At 46.0% G+C, this 20,254-nt stretch overlaps 1 protein-coding gene across 6 annotated transcripts in view; it reads right to left on the bottom strand.

Moving 5' to 3' along the window:
- Positions 1–20,254, bottom strand: part of OSBPL3 (oxysterol binding protein like 3) — a 145,903-nt gene that overhangs the window by 68,983 nt on the left and 56,666 nt on the right. For all 6 annotated transcript variants that reach the window (XM_079786792.1, XM_079786793.1, XM_079786791.1 and 3 more), the window contains one exon: positions 9,990–10,229. In XM_079786792.1, the coding sequence (XP_079642918.1) occupies positions 9,990–10,085 (96 nt within the window). In that variant the 5' untranslated portion in view covers positions 10,086–10,229. The remainder of the gene's footprint in view (positions 1–9,989; positions 10,230–20,254) is intronic.

Raw genomic sequence — 20,254 nt, 5'->3', positions numbered from 1 at the left:
GTTTGATCCCCTGCCCTAGTTGGGGCGTGTGTGGGAGGCAACCAATTGATGTGTCTCTCTCACATCGATATTTCCCACTCTCCTTCCCTCCCACTCTCTCTAAAAAAATCAATGGGAAAAAAGTACCCTAGGGTGAGGATTAACAAAAAATAATAAATAAATAAATAAATAAGAAGGGTTGACTTTTGTGTTAAGTGGGTTATATTCTAGTCCATAACTGAGCTTCTATTTAATAGGTAATGTCTACTCAAAGGTCTAAGGCTTAGCACCAGGCAGGTACTGGAGATGCAGAGCTGTAAAACCCAATGCTGGCTGCCAAGAAGTTAACATACGTTGAAAATAAAGAGAGCCCAAGGATGAAAACTTGTAAATACAGAATGGGAGATTCAAACCACCTCCTGCAGCTGTCAGGTGAGCACCATCGCCGCAGGCAGATCCACCTCAGGGGGAGAACGCGGGCTGGGACTTGAGGAAAAACTGGCACTCAGGGAGCAGCAGGGTTTCTAAGGCTACCCTGACCAAGTGCCGCAGACTGGTGGCTTACAACCACAGAAATGTAATCCCTAGTTCTGGAGGCCATGCTGGCTCCAGAGGCAGGGGAGGATGGGTTTGTCTGCTGTAACAAAACACCGAGGCGGGAAGTCCAAGATCAAGGTGTGGGTAGATTCGGTTCCTGGTGAGAACCCACTTCTTAGAGGTGTAATTGGAGTGGTCTGTAGCTGCCTTTTCTCTGGGTGTTCACAGGGCCTTTCCTCCAAGTGTGAGAGAGAACGAGCCCTGGTGTCTTTCCTCTTATAAGGGCACTAAGCCCATCTGGAGGGCATCATCCTCATGACCTCATCTAAAATGAACCTCCAGAAGACCCTCAGACCACCTCTCTCTCTCTCTCTCTCTCTCTCTCTCTCTCTCTCTCTCTCTCTTTAAAATATATTTTTATTGATTTCAGAGGAAGGGAGAGATAGAAACATCAGTGATGAGAGAGAATCACTGATTGGCTGCCTCCTGCATGCCCCTCACTAGGGATCAAGCCTGCAACCCAGGCATGTGCCCTGATGGGGAAACGAACCGTGACCTCCTGGTTCATAGGTCGATGCTCAATCACTGGGCCACACTGACCAGGCCCGAAAGCCCTGCCTCTAAATACCATCACCCTGAGAGTTAACGCTTCAAAGTATGAATCAAGTGGAGACACAAGCATTCAATTCATAATAGCATTTCTTGTCTCTTCTGGTTCCTAGTGGCTGTTGTTATTCCTTGGCTTGTAGCCACATCACTCTAATCTCTGCCTCCATCTTCTTACCTTCTCCATATCTATGGTCTCCTCCATGGTGTGTTCTTATAAGGACACTGGTTGTTGAATTTAAGGCTGACCTGGATAATCTAAGATGATCTCCTTATCTAAAGATCCTTAAATTATATCTGCAAAGGCCCTTTTTACCCAATAAGGTAACACTCACAGGTTCCAAGGATTAGGATGTGGACATATCTTTGGGGTGGGAGGGAGACACCATTCAGCCAGTGAATGCCAGGAATGTGAGTGGGGACAGAGGAGGTGGTTTTAGTTGGTGTGGTTTGCTCATAGGTGCAGAGGGAGACACAGCTAGGGTCGATGGTAGGGCCAGGGTGTAGAGGACCTTAGAGATGTCAGATTAGTCTAGTCAAGTCTTCTGTTTTGCCTGTCCTTCTTACACTGTCACTTCCTGGCCTTTATTATTTTAATATCATCATATCACTGAAGTAGACTTAGACTTTCCCCTCCCTGGGAAAAAAACTATTGATTCAGTTCAGTTCACATCTGCATTACGGCTTCTAGAGAAAATCCCAGTAACTGCACAGCTAGTAAGCTGTGCTCTCAAATAAAAGCACGTGGTCAGGGTTCTGCCCTCCTGTACCCTGCACTATGGCCAATGCCAACCATGAATAAATAAATTTACTTTCTTAAAGCATCCCATATAGTTTCTATCAAGGTATTGTTTCTAAGACCCACCCAACTATATTTACTGTGCTTGTTATTCTGGAACTGCAGAGCAGTATCAGCAGCTCAGCAACTCCCAGAAGTGTTTTAAAAGTTCAGTTTCTTGCCCTAGCTGGTTTGGCTCAGTGGATAGAGCACCGGACTGTGGACTGAAGGGTCCCAGGTTCGATTTTGGTCAAGGGCACATGCCCGGGTTGTGGGCTTGATCCCCCGTTGGGGGGTGCAGGAGGCAGCCAATCAATGATTCTCTCTCATCACTGATGTTTCTATCTCTCTCTCTCTCTCTCTCCTTTCCTCTCTGAAATCAATAAAAATATAAAAGTTCAGTTTCTTCCTGCTCTTTGGTGTGGAATGTAGCTGACAGCCTATCATCTGTGGACATGGAAAGTAACAAAGACACCTGACAACTCAGCTATGTCATTTTAGCTGAAGTTTTAACCTCTTCCCATAGCAAATGTTTGTCCCGTGGCCCCTCCCCCTGGCCGGCCCCGCCCTCAATCAGCCCCCACACCCTGATCAGGGGCAGGGCTGGCCGGCCAACCACCCTTGGCCCCTTCCCCCCCACCAGCTTGGGCCTGATCGGCCCCCATTGGGGCGGGTCTTCTGGACCCCACCCTTGCACGAATTCGTGCACGGGCCTCTGGTAATGTCATAACCATTAGTGTAACCAAAAGGTAGGCAGTAAAATGTCCAGAAAGGTGGAATCTGGAAAACTAAGACAGAAATATATAGCTAATTTTTCTCCGTAGTTCCCACCAGAAAAAAAAACAGCTGCAGACAATCAGACCTTAGGGATCCTTAAGGATGCTTTATTCATCAATGTTATTCTTGTCCCTGCATCCTCAGAGGCGTTGGCTTTTGGAGATTTGTTTAAACAACAAACATTTGCACTTAAGGCACATGGAACTTGAATTAACTTCTACGGAAGCTTTCTAACATCTAAAAAAACTAGGGTTCTCCAAATGGATGGTTGCCGCTCTCCAAATGGATCCCCTAACGCTTTATCAGCTGTGTACCTCTAAACAAGGCAGTTAGTATCTCTGGATCATATTTTCTTTCTAAAGCATAGAAAACAGTACAGCCCTGTCTGGATTGTTTTGAGACTCCAAAGGACAGCATCGATACCATGGTAATTAGCTAGCTATTAATAGCAGGAAAGGAGCAAAAGGGAGGCCAGACATCATGAGCATGGCCATCTGGACAGCTTCACCGGGAAGCTGCAATTTCACAGTCACCAGCGAGTCCCCACCCATCTCCTGCAGATCACTGGGGGAGAGGACCAAGAGGAGGGTGGATGCATGTGCAGTGAAGTTGGGGCACCTAGGAGATACACTTATCAATCAAACCTAGGAACAGAAATCAGTGGCTAGAAGAGGTGGAGCCAATGCAAGCCCATGAAAATTTGGGAATACATAATCCCCTAAACAAAGGAGCTGGTGCTCTGGGCTCATGGCTCTCTTGGCATCCTTGCATTCACCCCGTATTTCCTCCATGCCATGTGGCCATGCCGACCCGACACGCAATGGACTAATGGGCTACGGCAGGAAACACAAACTAAGCTAGCCTGATGCTCCACTGGACTACACCCTAACATGGAATGGAAACTCTGGACACTGGCTTTTATTTTGAAGACGCCACAGCTACACTTCTTCCTTGGTGGGACAAAGGGAAATAGGACCAGGGAAACTCAGGGGTGTAATTCCACAGAAATAAAACGATTTCACCCTCCCATGCGAATCTCAGAAAATTCCTTTTCTTGAAATATCGAAAAAAGCCCACTCCCACGAACAACAGGTGGGACAAGAAGCTTTCCCCATAACAGTATGAAAGGATATAATGAGCTGTAAGGCTGCTAACATCTAGTGCCCCTTGCTGACTCCTCCTCTCTGAGCAACCTAGACAGAAGCCAAGACGTCTGACTGTGCCATGTCACGTCCCCTCCAGCTGAATGGAACAGTCCCCATGAGTACTGCTTGAGGGCTCCTGGGACTCTTCTTGGGGGAGGTGAGACTGGTTTATGCATCCATCACTTACACAGCACTCTCCACATGCAGGCTCTCTTCTAGCTAAGCAATTTGCAAAACCTTATAAGAAACCAAGTAACTGCCGAAGGTCAAACAGCTTATGAACAACCTAAGATTTAAACACAAGCCGTCTGGCTCCTGAGCAAGTTCATACTCATTGCTTTTCCTCTTCTGTGACCATCAAAGAACAATTATGATGAATTATAACATTCCCAAGACCCCTCTCCTTGATTGGTCTTTCTCAAGAGTGTTTAGCCCCTACGTACAAAAAGCAGCTGGTAAATCTGGTGTCTCTGAAGACGTGATGAATTAAAAGAAATAAACAGGACTAAGTATTTGCAAAACCCAGATACTGAAAGTATAAACACCTGAGCATTATAGCTTTAATTCACTTTTCTCTTCTTGGCAAATTCTCTCCCATTCAACACCTGTGTCTTGTGGGTTCCGGCACCAAGCCCAGCAGCTGGGCTCCCTGGAGTGCTGCATCATCTAATAGCAAACACTCGTGGATGACCCCCGGGAGGATCAAAGGCCACCTTAGATTAGCGCAGGGACACGAGGATGACGAGAACAAATTGCATATCTGTAAGGAGACTTACCTGGCAACAGATCTTTCATTTCAAAGCCCCTGTAATCATGAACTAAGTACTTGTCAATTATTTTAGCAGGATTCACCTTCTGTTTTCTGACTTATGTAGCAAATGCTAGCAACATAGAAAGGATGGAGGCCATGCCCCCTTCACAATCCACAGCCACCCCAGAGTTGACCACTTGTTTGTAGGGGTCTGCTCCACTGTCCTGTCCTTTGTAGCTCAATCTCCCTGCCCAGTCTTTTAATAATAGGTTCTTAATAGACATTGATTGAAGAAGTAAAGTTTAGGGCGTATAGAACTCTTTCATTAAAGATAAAACCTAGTCATGCATCTTTAGCTCAATCTGGCTTCTGAAACATGCTAGTTTCCAAGTTCTAGGAAAGAAATGGAAGGGGGCAGTGGGGAAACACAACAGGAAACTGCAATTGCTCATATTGTACAAGTTTTGAAATAGTAACTGCCTCTCCCACTTAGATACCCCTTAACCTACTTCATACGTCTACAGAGCTTTGTGAATAGTAATTTTCTATCTAGCAATTTCATGCTTCTTCATTCATTAATTTAATCCCCACTTACCAAATGTCTACCATCTGCTAGCCTAGGTACTTCATATTTATTATTTCATTTAGTTCTCAAAAGGAAGCACAATTTTCTAAATTTCACAGCTGAAAAACTGAGATTCAGAGGTTTTATATAACACTAGAGGCCCGACACATGAAATTCGTGCAAGACTGGGCCTTTGCAGCTTCGGGCAGCTGCCTGGATCCCTCCCTCGCTGCTGCCTGGATCCGGATCCCTCCCTCGCAGCCACTGCAGCTGCCTCAATCCCGCGGCTGCAGCCCCAGCTTAGTCCGGAAGGACGTCCGGTCTAATTAGCATATTACGCTTTTATTCTTATAGATGGCAAGGTCACCCAGCTAGCAAAGATCAACCTCGAACACTACAGATGATAGGGAACGATGAAGACAGTCAGAACCTGTTTCATAGTTTCTAGTAGAGTAGCTCATTCAGAGATCCCGGTATACAAAGCATTTAGGGATTATATCATCATTTGCCAGAAGAAACTCAATGGAGAGGCCTTAGTTCATTTTTTTAAGATCCTCACAATATGTCACTGGAGTGAGGAAGCTGAGGAATCTGAGTTTCTTGTTCACATTCCACATGTATACCTGGCCATACATTCTCACCTCCCCTAATGGAGGGACAATTGCTGCTGCATTCAGTCCACTAATTTGCATCTGCCTTGTGCTGTGAAAGCTGAAAAGATGTGTAACTAGAACCCAGGACTCAAGCTCTATCTACTCTTTCAACCAATTAATGAATCAGAGAATTATCCACGTGGGGAGAGAGGAGGGCAGGGTTAAGCATGGCATTAGACATGCTTAAGGTTCCAAACAGAACATTTGTGAAGGCATCTCTCAGATCCTGTCTGGGAGCCTGGCAGAATTGGGGTACCCTCTTCCTCTGTTCCTATTCTGTCATGAATAGACTCTAACCAGCCTTTCACGCCCACCACTCAACAATGTCACGGATGACCTCCACAACCAACAGTAATTCTCAGGCTTCCTTTTATCTGACCTGTCAGCAGCCGTTTAAAAGTAAATGAAAGTATTGCAAGTCACATGGATTGCATGTACCTTGGAAATGGCTTACAGTGAGCACCTATTATTTTTATAAAAGATCCTTTTTAAAGTGTTAAAGCAATAAGTGAAGATTCTTCTCAAGAAAATCACCAAATTCAACAGGGAAGAAAATTTCTCATATATGAATCAGTCTAGCTAACGAGATAGCTGAGCCAAAGCCTGGGAGGGGGAAAACACTGAAGCAAAGATCAACCTCGAACACTACAGATAATAGGGAACGATGAAGACGGTCAGAAGGGACCAGCAACCTATTCGTTGTGTAAGCTGGCTTCCTCTCGTTGGGGATTTCCTGCAAGAAGCATAGGTTCCTATCCAGTAAAGCACTACATCTGAAGGATAGTACACTTCAAAGAGATCCATTTCTTTTGCGGGGTGTCGGGGGTGGGGGGTCTTGAAACAAGGCCGTTTTATGGGTGAAGAACTGAGGCAAACTCCACTTGCCGGACGTCCCACCAATAGGAGAATATAGAAACTGTGGCAGAGATCTCTTACTGTCAACCCTCTGACATCACTGAGGGGTGACACGTGTGGCACCTGTGCTCCCACTCAGCCTGCCTGTGCCCACGAGTCAGAGCTAAAAACATGGCACTCTTTTCCACGGCACCAGACTCGACCGCAGAACCCTTCTCAACACTGTGCTCCTAGCAGCTACTACCAATAGGTAGGCGCTGGCCTGGGGGGCAGGGTGGAAGAAAGAGGTGAAAGACAATGTATACCCATGCCACAGAGGAAAACAAGTCTTTATGCTGATAAAGCAAAATCACATGCACATTAGAGTAGTAGATACTAAATATAAAAGATGACCAGTTGATGAATAGGTGAAAGACCAACCATTCCAAGTCAGAAAACTTTGAGGCATCCAACACATTTCTCTTTTTCTTTAGGATGTGATCTCAGAAAGAGCTCAATGAAAACCAAACCAATCTATTTCAAATAGCATACCAAACAAATAATTTCTGTGTATTCAATCCCAGAATTTCAGTTCCTAAAGTGTAATAAGCTCTGGCTTAATGAATCATGTTCTCCCCCTTTATCCAAGGATGCTGATAGGGGGAAATCTTCGTTCGGTTCTAACCCCAACCAAATTTGGCGAAGGGAGAGAAACACCCACCTGGAAAGCTGACAAAGGGGTGGAAGCAGCTACCCTCTCAAAAATGGAGTTCCCAGGAGCCACTGTGCATATGTCAAGGACTACTCTTAGTCATTTTTTAAACCCCAGCAGAAAGTGATGACTGTGCTGAAAAAAATTCTTCTTCCTAACCCTCGGGAGAGATCTTGGAGGGCTCCCAATGTCAGGCTTGTGGCAAAATCTAATTGTCTAGGACAGTGATTTTAAAACTCTTTCATTTATGGTAAGCATAAATTAATTACTAAAATTCTGCGGCACACCAAAAAATATATTTTTGCAGATCTGACAAAAAAAGGTAGTTTTGATTTATTTACAAAATAATAATAACAACAACAACAACCTATCCTTTTTGGTCCAAAGTGACTTTTTAAAAAACCAGGTGCCCATACTTGTATATAAGGATTTCTGGTACTCAGAATTAACCAATCAGATGCAAACTTATTATGCAACATGACCAATAAGATGCAATTCTCTTATACAACCTATACACTGAGTGGCCAGATTATTATGATCTCTGAACGCATAATAATCTGGCCACTCAGTGTGTGTGTGTGTGTGTGTGTGTGTGTGTGTGTGTGTGTATTAGAGGCCCGGTGCATGAATTCGTGCATGGGTGGGGTCCAGCCAGCCTGGCCAGGGGGAGGGGACGTGGGCGGTTGGCCGGCCTGCCTGCTGGTTGAACTCCTGGTCGAGGGGACAATTTGCATATTAGCCTTTTATTATATAGGACTAGAGGCCCAGTGCATGATTAAATCATGCACGTGTAGGGTCCCCTAGGCCTAACCTGCCATCCAGGCCATATCCACTGCCCCGCAAAGCCTAGCACGCTCCGCGGACACTGCTGGCAGCCTGCTCCCCGCTTTTGATGGCAGGGGGTCCGCTGGTGCCGGAGCAGACACACAGCTCCCCGCTTTCGATTGCAGGGGAGCTGGGTGTCCGCTGGTGCACCAGGCCTTTCAAAAGCCTCCGGCGGAGGCTTTCGGCCTGGTGCCGGAGCGGACAGACACCCAGCTCCCCCGCTTGCGCTTTCGATCACGGGGGAGCTGGGTGTCTGTCCGCTGGTGCCAGAGCGGACACCCAGCTCCCCGCTTTTGATGGTCGGCAGCGGGATGTGGGCTCGCTGCCCCAGAGGCCCCTTCTGTGCCGCAGCACAGCCATGGCGCAAACGCTGAGCTCGCACTGCGCTGGCAACGCGAGCTCAGCGTCCCGCTGGCCCAATTGGCCACCCCGGCCACTCCGAGTCCCGCCCCCCTGCCCAATCGTGGGCATAGCGAAGGTATGGTCAATTTGCATATTACTCTATTATTAGGTAGGATATACACTGAGTGGCCAGATTATTATGTGTTCAGAGATCATCATAATCTGGCCACTCAGTGTATATTAATGGCTCAAGACAGGGCATTCACACTGGAGCACTACTATTGTGTTGGCTGCTGTCATTTTCTTATTTGACAATCTAAGGGAAAAAAGGCCAGTGCCTCTGACTAAATATTCAGGTACAAAAATTCTTGCAGCCCATCGGCTGGTCTAGAATCATAGATGCTAATGAAATGAGGCAGTATTGTGAGGTGGTAAGCTCCCTGTCCCAGGCAACATTCGAGTGGAGAGACCCGTGATGATGAGTCACAAATGTGTGAATGTGTCATAAATGTGTGATGTGTCATAAATGCGTGGACATGCCTGAAGTGGGAGGCTGCTGGATTGTTGCTTCCAAATCTAGAACCAAGACCTCTGGACCAATTCTTAGGCCGTCGCTTCTCATGGGGGATCGACAAAGCCAACAGAGGCAGCAAACACTGAAAAGGCTGAGATCACTTTGGTGGAAACCCAGAGCGTTTGGACAGCCCTCCCTCTCTCTACTTAACTGAAGGTGGGAGAATTACAACGATTAATGTGCATTTATTGTACTGATCTAAAACCAGCAAAGTCTGCCCGTCAGGATTTATTAGAAAGGAAACCAAAAAGGCAACATATAATTAGCTGACAGTTATTTAGGAGTTAATTATTCCGTCCTTTGTTTCACTTCTTCTTCCGACTTAATTCCCTTTTACCACGTCTCTGTTGATTTGATTCCCTCATCCATTAGTGAAACAGAGCAGGTGGGACTCAAGGGCAGCCTGTGGCTGGAAGGTGTCATAAAAGGTTCAGTAAAGGGAAGGAAGAGGCGGATGGGAGGATATTATAATTACTGGAAAAATGATTGATTTTTTTGTGTTGGTTAGTAGGGTATAAATGGAAGTGTGGGCTCTGGAGTCAAACAGACTGGGCTTTGGTTTCTTGCCCTGCCACTTACTAGTACTAGCTGTGTGTCTTTAATAACTCAGTCGGTCTGACTCAGCTTCCTCGTGGAGAACATGGGGATATTAATATCTGTGTTGGAGGACAGTTGCAAGGACTGAGTAAAATAATCCAAAGAGCCAAATACAGCTCTTCCCACCTGGTAGGCACTCAAGCTGCATTATTAAAACCACCTAAAATGTACTCTTCTCATATAATTAAGACAGGGCTGAAAGCAAATGCTCTTAAACTGAGAAGTAGGCATTCCCAAATAAATATACACACGTTCATCTACAAACTGCCTGATTTAAATTTGCATCTTAAAAGTTACATGAGTTAAAACTTTACCTGCCGACTTCCCTGCTTGGAGGAGCAGGTACTCGGGCTCCTGGAAGGGGAGACCAATTTTGGGGACACCCCAAGGTTCTTCTCATCACTCATCATGAGCAGCAGGTCACGTGGCCTCGATGCAGTCAAAATGCCATCGGAAGACAGTGGAACAGAGAGTATGGAAGTCCCAAACAGGCAGGTGGCTCAGCTCTTATCCAGTATGCTTTGAAAGCATTTTGGATGATTCAGAGGAAATCCCTAAAATCAAAAGGAAAAAAAAATTAGAGAGCAGGTCAGAGGCATCAGGCATTGTCTATAATTAGCCACTTGTCTGCGAGTGGTTTATCTGCAGGGCAGAGTACAGAGCCACGAGGCTCAGCTACACAAGGGCCGTGAAGGAAAAGGTGCTTTACAAACGTCTTCTTCCTGGAAATTGCGTGTAGGTGGTTTTGTAGCTTTGCAGTATGTCAGGCTTAGGAACACTGCACAGTAAAAACATCTGAGTCCAGAAACATACAAAACCAGTCCTATAAAACCAACCCAAACCACCAGGAGATAGCACTTCACACCCACTATGGTGGCTATAATAAAATGAAAAAGATAGAAAATTACAAGTTTACTTTTTTGTTAATCCTCACCCAAGAATATTTTTCCACTGAATTTTAGAGAGTGGAAGGGAGGGGGAGAGACAGAAAAAGAGAAACATCAATGTGAGAGAGACACCTCTTACAAACACATGTTACACTAACTGACTGGTTGTCTCCCGCACACACCCCAGAGGTACATGCCCTTGATAGAAATCAAACCTGGGACCCTTTAGTCTGCTCTACCCACTGAGCAAAACCTGCCAGGGCAGGAAATAACAAGTTATAAAATAAAGTGGAACCTTCAGGTAAGGGGTGTTAAATAGGCAGCCAGAGTTGAAAACAGTTTGGCAGTTTTTTAAAAAGTTAAATATAGCATTATTATCATACTAGTGGCCCGGTGCACAAAATTCATGCACACTAAAAGGGAATCAATTAGAGGAAATATTTTAATATTGCTATTTGCCCTTTCTCTATAATAGAAGTGTCAGAGATGAAAGAAAATTAGTAAAATGTATATGAAAATCTCTTTCCTGTCAGAGTCTGGGGCACACTGCGGGACCCAGAGTCAAGTCCCCACCCACCCACGCACACCTCGAAATTGCGCGAGACCCAGCCCCAGCCAGCCCCACCCCTGTCAAGCCTTGCAGGGCGGGGGGGCGCAGCCTCAGGTCCCCTGGCCTGGCGCAGGGTTGGGGGTGCAGCCTCAGGTCCCCCGTCAAGCCCCGCTGGGTGTGGGGCACAGCCTCAGGTGCCCTGGCCCGGCCTCAGGTCCCCTAGCCCCAACGCCGGGGTGGGGGAGGTGGCCTCAGGTCCCCCGGCCCAGCCTCAGGTCCCCTGGCCCCGGTGCCAGGGAGAGGGGCGCGGCCTCAGGTCCCCTGGCCCTGGTGCGAGGGCGTGACAACCATTTGCATATTAGCTCTTTATTATATAGGATGATCCAACAATTTCACTCCTAGGTATATACCCAAAAGAATTTAAAACAGGTATTCAAACAAAAACTTGTACAAGAATGTTCATAGCAATGCTATTCACAACAGCCAAAGGTAGAAACGAACCAGATGAACATCAACTGGTGAATGGATAATCTTCATATGGTATATGCTATGGTCTGAAAGTTTGTGTCCCCCCAAAATTCATATGTTGAAATCCTAATGCCCAAGGAGGTGAGGGGGGCCTTGGTGAGGTGCTCAGGTCCGGAGGGCAGAACCCTCATGAATGGAATTAATGCCCTTCTAAAAGAGACCACACAAGCTCCCTCGCCCCTTCCCCAGTGTGAGGCCACAGTGATAAGTCAGCAGCCTGAAGAAGGCCCTCGGACCCTGCTGGCACCCTCATCTTGAACTTCCAGCCTCCAGAACAGTGAGAAATAGATTTCTGTTGCTTACAAGCCACCCAGCCTGTGGTATTTTGTTGCAGCAGCCCGAAGAGACGAAGACAGTAGATCCACACAATGGAATGTTATTCAGGAATTAAAAGGCATGAAGCCCTGAATCATGCTATACCATGGATGAACCTAGAAAATGTTACACTAAGTGAAAGAAGCTAGAAACAAAAGACCGTGTACTGTAAGCGTCTGTTTATATAGCCAGGGGTCCTCAAACTTTTTAAACAGGGGCCAGTTCACTGTCCCTCAGACCTTTGGAGGGCCGGACTATAGTTTAAAAAAAAACTATGAGCAAATTCCTATGCACACTGCACATATCTTATTTTGAAGTAAAAAAACAAAACGGCAAAAAACACCCACATGTGGCCTGCAGGCCGTAGTTTGAGGATGCCTGATATAGACTATCCAGAGTGGTCAAACCCATAGAGACAGAGGGCCATTCGTGGTCGCCAGGGCTGGGGGCTTGGGGAATGGGATGTGACTATTATGCTCTGGGCTTTCCTTTCAGGGTGATTAAGATGTTCTGGAACCAGATGACGGTGATAGTTGCACAACATTGTGAATGTAGTAAATGTCACTGAATTACATACTTAAAAATCGTTTGAAGGTGAGCTTTACGTCATGTGCATTTTACTACAATTTTACAAAATCTTTTTTGGGGGGTGCAAGTGGGATGGGAAATACGTTCTACCACAGGTTTGTGGGGATGTCATCTTAAAAAAACTATTCCACGGTGTGACAAAAACCAAGGGGGAAAGCAGAATTTTCCCATATCACCTCTTAGTATGTTAGTAATGAAAACAATGATCATTTGATGGTTTCCCACACCAATCATTGTCTCATTTAATCGACATTCTGACGGGAGAGCATTATCTCCATTTTACAGAGGAAAAAACTAAAAAATGGAGTTTCTGAAAAGTGGGGTAAGTTGCCTGATCACGCAGCAGGTAAGAGACCGAGTCCGGTTAGATCCCAGGCCTTTAACGCTGGTGCTGGGAACCAGCATCCTTACAGCCAGGCAGGCGATGACAGCTTCTGCACCCTCCCTGGGACCTAAGAGAACTGAGGAGCTGGACTAGAAAAACTCGGAGAGAGCTCAGCCGGTGTGGCTCAGAGGGTGAGTGTCGACCTATGAACCAGGAGGCCATAGTTCAATTTCTGGTCAGGGCACGTGCCCGGGGTTGCGGGCTCGATCCCCAACGTGGGGCATGCAAGAGGCAGCCGATCAACGATCCTCTCTCATCACTGATGTTTCCATCTCTCTCTCTCTTCCTCTCTGAAATCAATAAAAACATATAAAAATATTTTTTAAAAAGAAGAAAACAAGCTGTACATTTACACAATGGAATGATACTCAGCTGTAAAAAAAGAAAAAGAGGAAGAAAAAGAAACTCGGAGAGAGAGCGCACCATCACCCCGATTTGAAGAGGCAGCAGCGTCCCATTCCTTTCCGTGCACAGCACCAACCTCCAAGACAGCAAGTCTGTGGTGGGGAAGGGGGTCGACCAGGACCGAGACAGGGACACCCTTAGAGGTAACTGGGCTGCCACCTGCCACCCCTGCAACGTTTTTGGGGGTGAACCACTGCCTTCATCCACAGCCCCGAGTTAAGGGTGATTCACGTGTTTGGTTTGGGCTTCAGAAGGCCAGGCTTTGATTTGACAAACTAGTTTCAAATAAATTCTATAACTTTCCCCAGCGTATTAACAATAAAAAACAATTTCTATCTAATCCATCCAGTTCTTAGTGTTCACATAGTGTATTTTAAAAGAAGGGTGTTATATAATTGTCCAGGAACCAGCTAGATATTGTATCAAACTTTTGGTTAATTATTAAATATTCTAATCTCTGCCTTTCACTAACACTTAGTTCTTAAAAATGGGCCCGAAAACCGACTTCCGTGCATGGGCCACGAAGTTTCAATCGCACTGTACGTGTGCGCCCGCACGTGGTATTTTATGGAAGAGCCACACTCAAGGGGCCAAAGAGCCGCATGTGGCTCTCGAGCCGCGGTTTGCCGACCACTGGCCTAGGAAAAGAGATCTGTTTCATTCCCAGGACCTTCCTGCCTAGCCTCAGCAGATATTCTGTTAACATTTCCAAAGGTGGCTTAAAGGAAAAAGAAGTCAAATTCTGGGGAAAGGATTTCCTTAAAACGGCAGAATGAGAATGAGGGCAGCGGTGGCCCCAAGGGGACAGCCCACGTGGAATGAGGCAGCTATTGCTTCCCACCCAGAGAACCCGCGGGCAGACCTTGACGGGAGTCCCCAAATGAAGGGCCGGGACAAGGGGCGTCACACAGAAGCCTGGTGTCTCCCACTCCACCTAGCTGACTTCCTGGTGCTGACAGAGGGAAACGGGAAGAGAGAGGCCTGAAGGGAGACAGATACCGTCCAGGGGCCAGGCCGCCAGCTCAGGGGTGTTTGAGATGATGAGCTGGGCGCAAATGAGGACCCCTGAGTGATGTCACCCCTCCCCGGCCCTTCCATGGAAAACCTCTAACTCAAGGGGTTCACTGGTTTGAACAATAGTTCCCCTGCTCATCAACGGTGAACAATTTAAGGACAAACATTTATTTTTTACTGAGGCGTATGGTGAAGTGAACAACCCTTAGAGGCACAGACAGCTTTATGCAATTTTACATTTGCAAATACTGACACCACCACCACCCAAACCAAGAAATGGAGCATTTGCTGCCTCCCCAGGTCCCTGGCCATTGATCCGACTGGTAGGGGCCAGACCTCCTTAAGCCTTTCAGGCAAGTACTTGTCCACGTGCTCCGGACTGGAGCTGGGACGTCCCCACGCCTACATGAGCAGGCTGCTCTTGTGCCTTTTGCCTTACACAGTGTCTGATGTGCATTAGATTCTGTCTGGACCTGCTTTCATTTCAACAAACTACCTGGTAGCCAAATCCAACAGGTGAGTAAAGCCCGAAGCACTCAGGCCAAATCCAAAGGGCCCTGCTTGTGCCCCTGGGTGAGCCGGGCCTCCACCACCACCGCCACGCAGCTCGAGAAGCTGATGGGTCAGGCCCAGGTGAAAACGGTGTTCCAGCTGCAAGTCCCACAGGCATCCGGCATGCCAACCTATGCCGCCCTGGGGCTTCCGCTAGGGAGAAGAGAACTCTGGTTTCTACCGAGAACGGCAACGAATAAATGACCAAGGCACTGCCAAGCATGTGGGCAATGAAGCTGATTTTGAGACTTATTTTAGAAATTTTCACTTAGAAAAGGATGCACAGTTTGGGAAATGATGCAAAGGAGACGTACATACCACGTATGTGCCTCCCAAGGAACCAGGCTTCAGTTTGAATTGGTGCTCCCTAAATATAAACTCTGCGCATCTTGACGCAAGTATTAACCTCTCTGATTGTCAGTGTTTCATGTAGGAAATGAGGAATTGTGAGGATGGAATGAGAAAATGAAGATAAAGTGTCTGGCTTGAATAGAACAGACACTCAACAGATGTTATTTCCATTTAGTCCTCTCCTGGCCTCCCGAACAGGGCATATGCAGCAAAGATAAGAGTCTATCCTTCTCTTACAAGGGAAACTATATAAGGACCCTATAGGATTTTAAAATATTTTTGTCTTTCAGCATATTAACATTTCCCCAAATCCGTAACACAACTGTGAACAGATTTTTAAATAATCCAAGTAGCGTGCTTACTTTGGAACAAGGGAGAAATGCTGAAATATAAAAGCCAGATTATATATCACCAATGGCTGTCCAAAAAAGCAACTTAATATTAACTAATAGATTTGAAACAGTGGCATATGACACAGCTATTTATTAATCCATCAGGCCTAGGTGTCCACACTCACACACTTGGTCATGTTTCATTTGAGAAACTACTTCCGTCCTTGGAAACTACTCACATGAAGACCAGATGGCATATAGACCCAGTTAATATACATTTTCTCAGTAAAATACATAGATAAATTATGCCATGAATCAACACCAAAAAATGAAAAATGTATAATGGAACATCCATTTCTGATCTTCTGGTCTTCTTTGGTAAAAGAAAATTATTCTAATCCCGGATATGATTCTTTTTTTTTTTCTTTTTTTAAGAAATGCTTCTCGTCCTGGCCGGTTTGGCTCAGTGGATAGAGCATTGGCCTGCGGACTCAAGGGTCCCGGGTTGTGGGCTCGGTCCCCAGTAGGGAGCATGCAGGAGGCAGCCAATCAATGATTCCCTCTCATCATTGATGTTTCTCTCTTGCTCTTCCTTTCCCTTCCTCTCTGAAAAATATATTAAAAAATAAATTAAATTATAAAAAAGAAATGCTTCTCTCTGAAATACCTTGATTTCCAAAATGTTATATGATCACAAGTAGGGTTTTGGTTATTTGGTTGTAAGTTCTGCAGAAGATCAGAGGTTTCAGGAAGTGGGTTCTAGTCACAATGCCCTCAGAGGGCTGAGCCTGGACCTCTGTGTGAATTGTGGCTGATCTGCCTTAACCATCAGTTCTACTGGCCGGACACTGGGATGCTTTCTGACTGTTCCTGGGGGATGAATACTGAGACTGAGAGTCAAAGACATCTCCACCCCCACTGCCCTATGGGCAAGGAATCCCTCCAGAAATCCTCTTAGTCTTCTGAGAGGACAGAGGTCAAGAGGCCTAAAGATTCAGATGCTTAAACCGAATATCGATTCCTACCCCTCACCATCGCACAGAAGGTGCTTTATGCCCTTTGCAATCCACTTCTTCAGAGAAGAATAGTACTGCTCAGAGCCCGATCCAGCAACAGAAATGCACATGGCGACAGATGTGAAGTGTGGCCATTTCCATAAGACAAAAGGTTTGACGGTGGCGCCGGGCTGTAGGTGTGTGCTCGAACCATTTATTTACCACCACTGAGTAAACAGGACAAAGAGCACAAAAACACTAGTCAGCGTTGCACAGAATCCTGGAACCTAAGTGTAAATTCTATACCAGCTTCTTTCCCAACGCAAGAATTCTTCCTGTAACACAGCAAGATGACCAGTGCTTGACCACTTCCCACAAAAAAATCTTTATTTTTTGTTAAAAAAATTATTCCAGATGGTCTTTCATTTAGAGTTGACTTTTGCCTCACTATCATTTCCATTCCCTGGCCCTATATCTACCCCATCACTACAGGGAACAAGATTAATCTTTTTTTCCACCATAATAATCTTCATGGAACTCCCAGCATCCCTACCTCCCACCCAGCAAACCGCTTCTTCTCCAGACCAAACAGCCACTTTTTCCTTAGCCATTTCTTATGTGACATGGATCCAGAGCCCGTGTGATCACAGACGTCCAATTCTGATTACACTTCAACTCGTCCGTGAGTCCCTGAAAATGGTGCCCAGGTCTAAAGATAAGCTCCCGGGTGGCTGGCCGGAGTGGGAAAGAAGGGAGCAATCACCTCCCTTGCCTCAGATACACTGCGGCCATTAACATTGCTTAAGTGTGTCTTAGCTTTGGGGACTCCCACCTCTTTCTAGTGCTGGCTGTTCTTTAGGACTCTGATGTAGTAGCAACTGTGGGGCAGCTGGGCTTTCTTGTCTTCTCTCCCTCAGTTCCTTTAGCTGAAAGTAGGATGTAACTATTATTATTAACTATTATTATTATCTCAATAATTTTGGCCCATTTTTCCAGCCAGTCAAGGTATTTCTAGGGACCAAGTGTCGTTGGATGTATTTGGCCCACCTGCTCTTTGTTGCAGCATCCAGATTGCGTAGGCCTGGGAACTCTGTCCTCACCCCAGGGAATCATACTGGGAGACTTACTAAGGAGAGAGACCAAGGCCCTGAGATCTTCTCCGTAGCTTATGTCAATTTGTTCATTAATTAGCATTTCTGGTCCAAATTTGCCAACCCACTGTAAATCCCCGTAACTGTGTGGTCATAGCTAATTCCTCAAAGTGTCCAGGTCCACCTTTTCTTCAAATGGGCCTCCAGGACGCTTAATTAAAATGCAGCTGTTGGAAGCTCCACTTTAGATCAACTGACTCAGAATATCTAGGGATGGGCCTGACAGGATGAGCTCTCCTGCAGTTACACTGCTCTGCCTGGTCCTGGCTAGTCCTGTGTGGAGCACCCTCCTAACCTGGTTTCCCACCACCATCTGTGGAAATTGCCGCCACCCTCCAGACAGCACTTCCTGTGTCACCTTTGCCATGAAACCTTTTCTGAAACCGCCCACCCCCCAGTTTTCTTTCCCCTCTGAAGCCCTGCTTTGGTTTTGTGCTCTCTGAAAGTAAGCCGTGAGCTTCCTGCATTCTGACTCACTCTTCAGACCCTGACCAGTAGGTGTTAGTCCGCATCTCACTCAGGGGCTGCATTTTACTCATCTTCACTTCCTGTGGGAAAGCAACTTACAAAGGCTGGTGACAATACTTGTTAGCCAGACTGAATAGCCTTCATTAATCCGAGTTAACAGGAAAAAACATTCTCTGTGTGAGCACATTTCTGTATTTCATGGGAGCCTTTCTCCTTTCCTCTTGACGGGAATCATTTGGGATTATGTTTCGGAGCGTTTTGGCTATCCTTTCCTTTTGAAATCTCCTTACCATTTTGTCTTAGGCCACAAGAGAGTTCACTTCTTTCTCTTGTCTGAACTGTTGAAATGTTTCTAGAATACATGGCTTCTTTAGGGACTTCATGTCCTGGCTCTTATCATTTTATATAACTGGCCAATGTTTCTTTGTTTCCTTTCAGAGATATCTCCTTACATCATTTTCTCAGTCTTCTTAAGAATCAAACCATCAGCAGGAAAGTCAAGAAACTTCCAGTGGGCTTTTCCAGCACATTTGGCATCCATTCTAGAGTTATCGTCTCTGGGGAGAAAGCATCATCTATAACTTCTGCCTGGCAATCCATAATATTGACCCTACTTTCCTAGCAACATTACCTAGCAATTCACCTTTAGAGTCCAGATTTCCACAGGCCTGCTTCTTTAGAGCAAAATATTCCCTTCTGGAATTATGTCTTAATCCTGAGAACCACCCTAACCTACTGGGTGAGAGGAATCAGGTGATCCTATCTCTGTCCAAGTTTTAACATTTCAGGTTTACTTTGCTTAGTCCTCAGAGGCTGCACGATGGCAAGCAGCTACAGGTGTTGTAACCACCACGACTCCCAAGGTTGTGTTGTTCGTCTTTATGAATCACCGAAGTCCTCCTTCACTGTTATTGGCCTTACTTTTGCTGTGCTTAGTGTTCCCCACCCAATCAAGTTGGAATGTTATGTTTTCCTTCCCATCGAAATTCAGTTGAATGCTCTGAATCAGGTTAGCAAATCTCTTGACAAACATACTCACCCTCAAAGATGTCAAGACCTACTCCACAAACCAAACCCTGTTTGTAAACACTCTCTGTGCTACAGTTACTTGTGCACTTTCCTTAGCCTCTTCCAATCCCTGGGAAGGTAGAAACACTCACCCCCCTCCAGTCCTTCAGCTTCCTATCATGACTTTATAGGACGAGGGATACATTTGAGGTTTCTTGTGACTGTATTTTTACCCAAACCAATGAACAAAGGTAAAAAGTGGTAGATCTGGAATCTGGGCAAGTTATCACGCATGCCTTGCCTTGCTATTTATCAATATCCCACTCCCTTCCTTTTCTATTTTCAAGTTCTAGGAGTATATTATCTTCTCCAGAAATAACCCTATATTCTTCAATAGGCCTAATGGTAGAGATGCATTCCTCAGGTCATTTTCACCTTCTCCAGGGGGACAGCCTTCTCCGTCTTGTACTTGAGACACACACACACACACACACACACACACACACACACACACACACACACACTCCGTGTCCACGAGGGCCAATCTAAAGCAGGATGACTGAACGTTCTGACTGGAGAGGGATGGGACTACAAGTCAATGACAATCCCTCCACTCTCAAATGATAAAATCAGAAATGGGCTGAGTTTCCTCTTCCTTCTACAGTTCGGCCACTCTTACTTGTCCTCCCATGTCTCACGAGGAAGAAACACTTATGGAGAAATGTGGGCTAATAAAGGAAACCATAGTGCAAAGACAAGGGGACAAAGGAGAACTGCCATGCTGATGAAAAGTCAACTCAGTGTAGGCCTATAAAGTACTGACTATGCGTCCATAGCTGTGCCAACCCGTAAGGGATGGAACTAAATGACAGATGCTTAATCCATGGAGGAAATTACTCTGATCAAGGAGTGAAGATGTCCATAATGAACAAGAACTCAGCTCAGGGTGGGGAATCTTGTAGGCGTTGTGGACAGATGGAAGAGCTCAGTGAGGCTGGAGCTGTGAGTGAAAGTTTGAAAGAGGCGGCCCAGCCCCAGCTGGTTTGGCTC

This window comes from Cnephaeus nilssonii, assembly GCF_951640355.1.
Source record: "Cnephaeus nilssonii genome assembly, chromosome: 12".
Lineage (NCBI taxonomy): Eukaryota > Metazoa > Chordata > Mammalia > Chiroptera > Vespertilionidae > Cnephaeus > Cnephaeus nilssonii.
The sequence above is the reverse complement of the archived record's forward strand: the minus strand, read 5'-3'. Positions and strand labels throughout refer to the sequence as shown.